Source organism: Copadichromis virginalis, linkage group LG20 (assembly GCF_057382275.1).
Source record: "Copadichromis virginalis isolate Kocher_CV1m ecotype Utaka linkage group LG20, C_Virginalis_male_GT1.1, whole genome shotgun sequence".
In the NCBI taxonomy this organism is placed as follows: domain Eukaryota; kingdom Metazoa; phylum Chordata; class Actinopteri; order Cichliformes; family Cichlidae; genus Copadichromis; species Copadichromis virginalis.
Genome location: NC_140637.1, coordinates 7563732 through 7573231, shown reverse-complemented (window position 1 = coordinate 7573231; position 9500 = coordinate 7563732). Strand labels below are relative to the sequence as shown.

The window sequence follows — 9500 nt, the reverse complement described above, 5'->3', positions numbered from 1 at the left end:
AGGGAAGTTTCTCATTATCCGAGACAAGTCATAATAAAAACCAACACGAAACTCTTTGACTGTTTACACAATGAACATGAAGTCAGTGCAGGAAGCTTACTGCATCAATTCGGTTGATGTTCTTTTGTTGAGTGTTTCATTATAAAATATGGGAAATAATGAAAAATAAAGAAATACTCCTTTTTAAAAATATATTTGTTATCCTTTTAACAGCTTTATTTGACAGAAACAGTGAAGATCGACAGGAAAGGCATGCGGCAAAGGGCCACAGGTTGGACTAGTACCCAGGCCCGCCACTTTCAGCCATGCGGCATATGGTCACCTGCTCATCCAGCCGAGCTAAACCGGCATCCAAGAAGTACTCCATTTTGACTGAGTGTGTCCAAACCTTTGACTGATACTGTAAAAAAACAAAACAAAAAAACAACTTACTCGTCTCTGCTGGTGATATCTTTGAATTTCTCAGTGCATGGCTGCTTGGCTGCCTTGGCTTTGTGACGCTGCCACTGCAGGTTTTTCAGGTCTGCTTCAGCCACATTAAAAGTATACTTCAGCAATGAGTCTTTTCATAATTACAGTGTAATGAATTGTGATCGCTGATATGTGAAAGATGTCTGTGTAATCAGGATTTACTGGTTATTATTTTGTGTTGCATCTTACAAGCAGCTTTCAACTAAAATTATTTAAGGAAAAACAAATGTATTTTTATTCTCAGTTAACTTACTCACAAAAATTATTCATCAGTCAGCATAGACACTTGAAGAACAAAAGCTGGAGCTGCATACCTGTGTGATGTGTTCTCATATATATCATACATTACAGTCACAGGCATTAGTGTGTGGAACACCTGTACAGATGAAGTTAAGAAAGGTACATCTATACAAAAATGTACACAATTGTTTAAAAACAATAAATTTTATGAATATAGGAAATGTTCCTCTTAGTGACTGAGATGTCCTATTGTGTTATAATAAAGCTTTGTCCTGATTTTTATTGATTAAGCAAAGCGTAACCCAAACGTAAAGTATTCATTAAGGTGTTTGTCACATAGGCATAATTCCATATGAAGCAAATTACAAACATCATAGGGTGTTTAGCTTAGGTAAAAATGTAGTTTGTTGTTGTTTTGGTTTATGAGCTTAAATTGTTTCATGTGTGTATTGTATATGAGTTTAGACTTGTATACAGTTAAAAATGTATGGATCGTTTAATGTCGAATTTGGAATATTGATTTGTAAACAATGGAATTTGAAATAAGAGGGTAGGAACAGAAAATGTGAAACTTCATCTTACTTCTTTTTGAGCATAAACATTGTGTAGACATAGAAATATTCATGAAAATATAATGTTTTCAAGTTTTTCATTCCTCTTGTAAATCTTGAAATATCTATGTATCATTTTCAGAGCTTCCTTGTTCTTGTTAGACTTCAGTCTCTCCAACCATGCAGCAATACACAGAAAGTCAGAATTGACACTTCAGATTCAACTGGTGTAAACACTTGAAACTTTTATGCACTGATTTACAAACGTAAACAATTTGTAAACCGGTGCATAAAAGTCAAGTTTTTATAACGCAGCTATATCTATATATGTATTCATGTAGTATTCATGATTAATGGAAATAAATAAATAAATAAAAAAATTTTATTTGCCCCTTAAATTGGGTATTTGTTGAACTCTACTTCGAGTCACATGCAGTTTTCTGAAGTCAGGACTCTTCCTCCACCCTTACAGCTTCTAAGGAGCATGAGAAAGGGTCTGTTCCCCTTTCATCTTCCTGTGATTTTTTACTGACATCCACCATCATATCTGTAATATAATATTTAAAGTAGGGAATTTCTTAGATAGAGGATACACCAAACCCAATGAAAAGATCCTAGAAGGATAAGGTCCACTACTTAAATAACTTAAAATTATGACAGAAATGTAATTCATGGTCTCTAAATTGTGAAAAGGCCCGAGTTTCCTCACTGCATTAAATGAAAGGCTGGAAAACTCTGATTTGCACATATGACTTTATTATTATTATTATTATTTTTGTGTTATTATGTATTATAATTAAAACCCATTTTTAATTTAAGTAAGTATATTCGCATTATACTGAAATTATGTAAAATACACACAGAATTTGTTCAAATGGTTCCAGTTTATTGGCATCCACTGAATCACTTTCATTACAGAAAAAACATTACCCCTAGTGGCAGAGTCCTGGTAGTACAGACTGATTCTATAGAGAAACACATACCACACAGCAAGTCAGTAAGAAAATATCTAAGTGTTATCTACAGTCAAGCATATCTGGGTTAAAATTTTACTGAAATCTTTCCTGGTTTTGGTTTTTATCAGATGAACATGAATTAATGAAATAATGGCTCCGCTTTAATGTTCGACATCCAAAGTCCAAAGGTTTACTTTGATATTAGGGATCATGTTAAAGCCCAAACATCTGTTTTATGACCCCAGTAATGACTCTGACGAATGCATCCACACCTTTGGTTGAACAAACGCTGCAGAAAACTGCTAATTTTCACCTGCTCTTTGAAAGATTTCGTGGTTTCAGGCTTCCGGGAGAGGCCAATCATTTTACTGCAACGGTTTTCCATGAACAGCATGTCTCAGCTGAGCGTTTGGAATCAGCAGATAAGCTACAGCTTCTACAATCTTTCTTTTATATAAGGAAAAAAATCACCTCAGCTGTAGCAGCAGGAGTCGCTACGTGTTTCTGAAGACGCTAATGAAATGAGCAGTTTGTTAAACGTCTCTGATCTTTTTATCATAAACTTTTTCAATAAATGTTTTTTTTTTGTGTGTATCAGACAACTGAAAATTAAATATCAGTTAAGCAAAATGACAAAATGGCCTTCTCGCAGAACTGCTCCTAAAAGGCTCGTACCAAAATAATGACTTTGGTAATTACAACTTTTCCTGACCTCAATATCTAAATAAACACATTTGTTACAGGATGGATCACCCATGAAAAGAGAAAACAAAAACAAATATGAAGGGGATGCAGGCGTGAACCTGTTGAATACTTAAATCGATACAGGCAGTTAGAACTGTGGAATATTTAATAATTATTTTTGATCAGTCCAATGTGTCTATTAATGTTGCTAAAGTAGAGAATGGTCAGTTCATTTCGCAATAACATATAATCTAATTAATGCAACTACGCTACCCTTTTATTTAACTTTTCCAAACATGTTGTGATCAGTATATCAGCAAATGTCGTTTTCTGACTCGTTTATCTTGACACTTCTTTTAATAACGGCTCAATCCTCCTGATGTCTTCATTTATTTTTATTTTTGCCTTCTTATCAATTACCTTTTCAAAAGATACAGCAATAGTATTTTTAGTTTTAGCATTTAGATGATCTTTTTTCAAACGTGCAGGATTTCATTAGCAAAACTCAAACTGTGCCTCTTTTCCACTAACGAACATAATGAGCTTCATCATATTTCAAATGAAAGCATGACAACAGTTCTTTTGAACCTTGTGCACCTTTGTATCAAAATAAGGAAAATCCTTACATACAGGAAAATAAAAAGTCCCTTGTCTTTAAAATTGCTGCCTGAATGATTGTATCCCACAAATCCCATTTTTCAGACTCTACCAAGTGTTACTTTAATGAAAGCGCTGTGTGTGGCGTCCGGTGAAACAACCAAAAAAGCAACACATACTGAAGTGGCCTGATATTTTTTCTAACTATACAAACACACACTTACACACCGTAAATCAACAATCTCTCTAATTTGTCGATAAAAACCAAGCAAATAAAAGTCAAAAAGTAAACCTAATGAATGGTACATCCTCTTCACAGTGTAGCCACAGCCTTTAGGAATTAAGAGAGCGGACAGACAGCCTTTGCTCACTGAATCCGAACTATAACTTACAGCCAGATGCTTCGACTGACATGTCCTGATAACCAGGTTTACGTCTAAGCTCCTCTTCCTAAATCACTGAAACTTCCAGCATTTAAAACAAAATAAAAGCAACAGGAAACTTGTTCCAAGCTGGTGAAGTGGAATCCTTGACGATCGAGAGGGTACGGGGGAAAAAAACTAACAAAATAAACAGGCTGACAGAGTCTTTATTCTCCTCTGCAGAGCATTCTCATTTTACCAAAAGCCTTCCTCGTCCTCGTCCTGCAGGTTTGAGTTAGCAGGTAGGGTGGCGACTGTTAAGAGGATTGACCACACGTGTCCTCTGGCTGGAGACACAGTTGGGAGTATTTCTGTAAATCCAACGTGGAGCTGAGATTGTCTGGGGAGGAGCATACGGGAGACTTCGTCGAGGCAAAGGGTTCTCAATCGGTGGAGAAGAGGTCGCCTGCTGAGGGGAGCGGGGCCAGACCCCCAGTTACGTTGGGCAGCAGCGAAAGGTCAGGGAGACTCTGGATGTGGGACTTGAGCTCCTTCCTCACCTGAGTCACTCTCGCCAGTTTCTGCTTATACTCCTACCGAAAAAATGACGATACGCACAGGTATGAGCAAATTACATCTTTTTTTAATATGAAAACATGTGAGGCAGGAAACAGAAGAGCAAGGCAGTAAAGAAGGGAGATGACCTCTAAAGCTAGATGCACCAAAATGTCAGTAATAAACGTCAAAATTGTATTTAAACATCCAAGAATAAACGTCTGCCAACTGTGATAACCAGATCTGTGCTGACCTTCTGACCTCTTTTATTTCTTGTCATGTCAGACATGCTCCCAGCTATGTGGGCATGTTTTTAGCCAATGAGTGCTTTCAGGGCTGAAGCATTAGCTGTAAACTGCTTCTAAACTTCTAAACAGCAGAAATAAACATGTTTGCAGCTGTTTTTATCTCCTCAGCTAATCTGAGTCACTGAACATGACCTCAAAAAGATGGGGGTGTTGTTACCTTTAGGTATTTTTCCTGCAGTTATCTGTGAAATAATATGGCATGCTGTATGGTAACTGCTATAATGAGTTCAGACATCTGTACTTAACTCTACAAAGTGTATTACAGGTATTACAGCTCCCTTTATTAATGAGACAAACACAAGCATTCAAACATCCTTTTCTAATGACTGTTGCGTCTGTCAAGTGCCTTACCTCCAGTTTCTTCTCTCTCTCCATGAGTGCCTCCTTCTGGCTGCTGATGTATTCAGTGAGCATACGTGCTAACTGCCGCCGGTCCTCCAGCTCTGCGGCCAGACGCCCGTTATATTCTGCCAGCAGCAAGCAGGCTTCATCCACAGTTTTTGAGAGCTTGTCTGCGGCTTCTTTGTCTAGAGTTGAGCCAAAGTGTGTTGTTAATCTCAGAGCCTTAATTTAAACTGAGGTTACTCCAGATAAACACGCTCCTCTACATGCAGTACTTGATTGCTGTATATATGTTCTGTCCTAACATTTATTGATTGAGTGCGAGTCTTTTTGGAAGGAACAATTCTATCACACTGAAAGCAGAGATAAAACAATCTAAGCTCAAGCTCTACAAAAAGATCTCCTGAGGCTGCTCTCTCCTTAGCTTTCTGTGGTCAGTGTGGTACACACCATAGAAGACACCTGTGATGCTAATTACAGGGCACAATCTAGTTTACCTTGGCTCTTTTCCACTAGTACCGGTACCTACTCGGATCAACTCTACTCGTTTTGTCTCATTTTTCATTATAATCAACTACCATCTAATGTGGATGGGATCATTACAGCAATTTGGCTGAAACTGCAGGGTTTAAAGAAAGTCTGTTTTGAATTTTGTGAAGGAGTCACTCTCATGACTCACCGAGTGACACCACTGACTTGCCAATTGGCAGCATGCCGTCTGTTAGCATGACATTTTTGGATCGATTCAGCTCGCTTGGTACCAGGTCCTACTATCAAAAACCATAAAAGCCGAGTCGAATTGAGCTCAGTAGGCACTAGTGGAATCAGTCTTTTCTAGGGGTACCATCATTTATAGCAAGGCCAATTTCATTAGTTGTTTAAAAAAAGGATTCTGCTGAACGACAATTTAAAAGCAATGTCTGATTTTCTTGAAGTTTTTTGTTTTAATGTTATTACTTATCTCAGTTTCAAGTTATTATTTTAGTGACCACTGTAGGTTGTTCTTTCTTTGACAGAAGGTTACCAACAATTTTGTCCAAAACCGAGCTGAGCTGTCCAAGCCTTACCTGTGATCTTCTCCAGCAGGGAAACATCCTGGACTTCCTGCGGCAGCGAGGCAATCTTCTGACGAACAGCTGCGTCACCTGATGCAGCATTCTCTAAGTCCTGCAGGGCTTTTACCAGCTCCTCTGTCTGCACGTGTGCCAGAGTGTGTTTAAAGACAGGAGACAAGGGAAAAAAAGGAAGTGGGGGAAACAGTAATAAGAGATCAGTAAGGAGGCCAGTCAAAAATACCACCATTTTAACATTATCTGGATTAAACGTTGGCATCTTCACCAGCTGAGTTGCCGTGGAATCTGCGTTGCGAGGAGAAGTGTGGCTTCTATAGTCGTTGTCATCATCGTCCTCATCTTCCTGGATCTTTTGATAGCTTCTTTTCACTGGCTTTTTTTCTTCTGCAGAGTGATGTTTGGAGATAACAGAACAGAAAAAACACATCATGAGGTCACTAATGTGTTTCCTTTAACACCTATGATGGCATACTGATGTCGACAGGATAAACCCGAAAATGTATTTACTGTTAGATAACATTTTGGGTACTTGAACGCTGCTCTTTCTGTTGTTCTGTGATACAAACTCAGTAAAAACCTGCCATTTACCTGCAAATGCAGGTGTGTCGACACACGTGTTGTTAACAGTGAAAGAGTGAAAAGAAAGGCTTCCTGTTTGGAGAATTATTCAGTCGTAATCAGTGTATTTACTCAGACGCAGCCCACTGATACAGTCACCTCATAAATCATGACAGCTCTCTAACAAACGTCCACAAAATGTGACTTCTTTCAGTATTGGTGATCCCGGCCACGGTTTTAAAGTGAAATGCTGTGATGTCAAACGCATCGTATACATTTACATACACCTGTGACAACATGTTATGTAATAGTCATCTAACCTGAAGGCCTGGGGCTGTTTGAGTCTTCTATGGCGAGTTTGAGCTGCTGGATGAAGTCGCTTCTGTAGAGGTTCCTCTCCTTCCAGATGTTCAGCAGTCTTTCCATGTGCTTTTTACAGTTCTCGTCTGCATCACTGCAGGGCGACGAGAGGAGCAACAGATTTCAGCAGACAATAAGGGAGTAACGAGTTACATAAAAATTTTAAATTTAAAGACGCACAGGAAGGCTATAAAAAGATCAAAGCACATCCAGAGTTTTTATGACATATTTTCTAAAAAACAAAAGATAACGGGGGCTGCAGACGTCCAGATAGGATCTGCTGTGCTTAATAGATAAGCAAAAACACAAAACAAAATTCAAACAAATGACTTCCCATGCATCTACTTCCCCACACAGACTCACACACATTTACTACATTCAGGAGAGTCTAATTTGGAGCAGACTTAGAGAACACGGTGGTCACCGTTAAAATATACCTGGCAACATGGGAGCAGGCATCGACGAGCACAGACTCAAAGTCTTTGGTGAACTCGGGGCCTTTCTTCTTGCTGTTCTGGATGACATCATTAGCCAGATACAGGAATGTCAGCTTCCTGCTGCTTTTAGCTGCAACGTACATGAAAAATATCTCATTTTAAACGTTAGCTTTATCAAAATTAACAAGGAAAATTCACAGAGTGATTATCAGTTTCTCACATTCAAATTATTTTGAGTTTGAGTTGCAGTTTGAGTTTTAATTGGCATATTTTCCCTTCATCATGCCCATCTCCTTTACTTACTGCATAAGAATGAGGAAAAATACACTGTTAGTCGCAATAAAACTGGATTTACTAGTATTTCTATTCTTTCACACCCATGTAAGCTGACCATCTATAAGGTCTTAGGGCAGGGGTGTCAAACATAAAGCCCAAGGACCAGAATCAGCCTAGCACAGATTCCAATTCAGCCCACTAAACAGCTTTGGAAAATGTAGAAAGGTGCATAAATTTTGGATTACAGCTTTTCCTACTGAGAAAGACCTCCCCCTTGACTGTTCATACTGCACCAAAGTAATTAAGCAACAGATAAACAATTAACTGAGAGAAAAATAGTTTTTCCCCCGTACAATGCAGTATAACAGTTTATGTTTTTGGGTTTGTTTGTTTTTTACAATAGGTCCACAGTTTTAAGAAAGGCTATTTCCTATTAACAAAAACAAAAAACAAAAACAAAACAGTACAGGACAGACTGGGCTGTAAGATACCAGAAGTCATCCTACACATTTATTTCCTGAAACTAAAATAATGTCATGGATTAAATGCACAGTTAAACTTCTTTGCACTGACAGAAAGGGGCTTTGCAGTGTGCTGTACGTGGCTCACAGCGTAAAATGAGTTTACAGTCTGTGTACAGTGTCCTTTACTTGTTAGTTACCGGCTCTCTCTTTGGCTGCAACATACACACAAATGTGTGGGGTTTTTTTCAGGAGGGCAGTCAGGTCTCACCTTTTTTCAGCTCTCTGTGCCACACTTTGACGATGAGGGCCGAGTGTTTGCGGTGGTGGATGATCCACAGAGACAGAGTCTGGACGCTCTGCTGCGAGCTGCTCAGCTCCGACAGCTTCTTCTCCAGGGCGGACTCAGAGAAGGACGACATGCCGGTGAGTAAGTGGGCGCTTCCCTTGTGACCGGACCGACTCCGACCAGCGTTAACGCAACTGAGCCCCGAGCTATTTTGGAGAGACTCGCACTGTCATCAAAACTGAAGTTGTGCTGCTAACTTACTGACAAGTAGCATCAAACTGTTTCCCGCTCCTCCCAAACGTTACCTTAGCTCACAGCTTCCTGAATTATCGACCAAATCCGCTAAAGCAAGCCTGCGATGAAGATGAGCTCCTTTATCAGCAGCTGCTTCTTCACTCAGTCCAGTGTTTGTTTACAGCACCAGCTAACGTTAGCCAACCGAGCTAAGCAGCCATCTGCAGAGCAGTGCAGCCCTGTGCTAGCCTGCTCTCCAAACAGACTCTGGATACACAGAACTTCTGTAACAAGCCCGATTAATACGTGTCAACCCACCAGCATAAAAAACCCAACGACGAAGCGCTAACGGCGAAACTCACACTTTGACTTTGGTCGCCTAACTCATCAAAAAGACTTCTTTCAAAAAATGGCAGCTTGCACTTTCACCTCGATGTTCGCGTCGCATGGTAGTGACGCAAGCAGACCGGGCATCACCATCATCATCTTTATCCGGGGATGAAGGCTATTTTGTTCATATCGCCACTGCTTAAATAACACAGATTTTTTTAAAGACAGTCAGTATCATCTATAATTTCACGAGAATTTTGGGAAATATATCTCAGTATTTTTGATGATTTAGACTATATATGTATATACTAGAACATGTAATAAGGCTACAAGGCTAAAAGTAATTCACTAAAGTTTTGTATTTTTGTTTATTTTTCACTGCAGTTCAAATGCATTAAAACATGCAATTTTACACT

The 9500-nt window shown here is 39.1% G+C and overlaps 1 protein-coding gene across 1 annotated transcript; it reads right to left on the bottom strand.

Annotated features, from left to right (window-relative positions):
• Positions 1-2127: 2127 nt before the first annotated feature.
• Positions 2128-9221, bottom strand: rprd1b (regulation of nuclear pre-mRNA domain containing 1B). Its single transcript, XM_085444157.1, has 8 exons — positions 8826-9221; positions 8503-8726; positions 7495-7624; positions 7018-7151; positions 6405-6523; positions 6134-6260; positions 5076-5251; positions 2128-4454 (listed from the first exon to the last, which is right to left on the bottom strand). The coding sequence occupies exons 2-8, from the start codon at positions 8651-8653 to the stop codon at positions 4305-4307; spliced, it is 987 nt and encodes a 328-aa protein (XP_085300283.1). The 5' UTR covers positions 8654-8726; positions 8826-9221; the 3' UTR covers positions 2128-4304.
• Between the last annotated feature and the right edge of the window lie 279 nt (positions 9222-9500).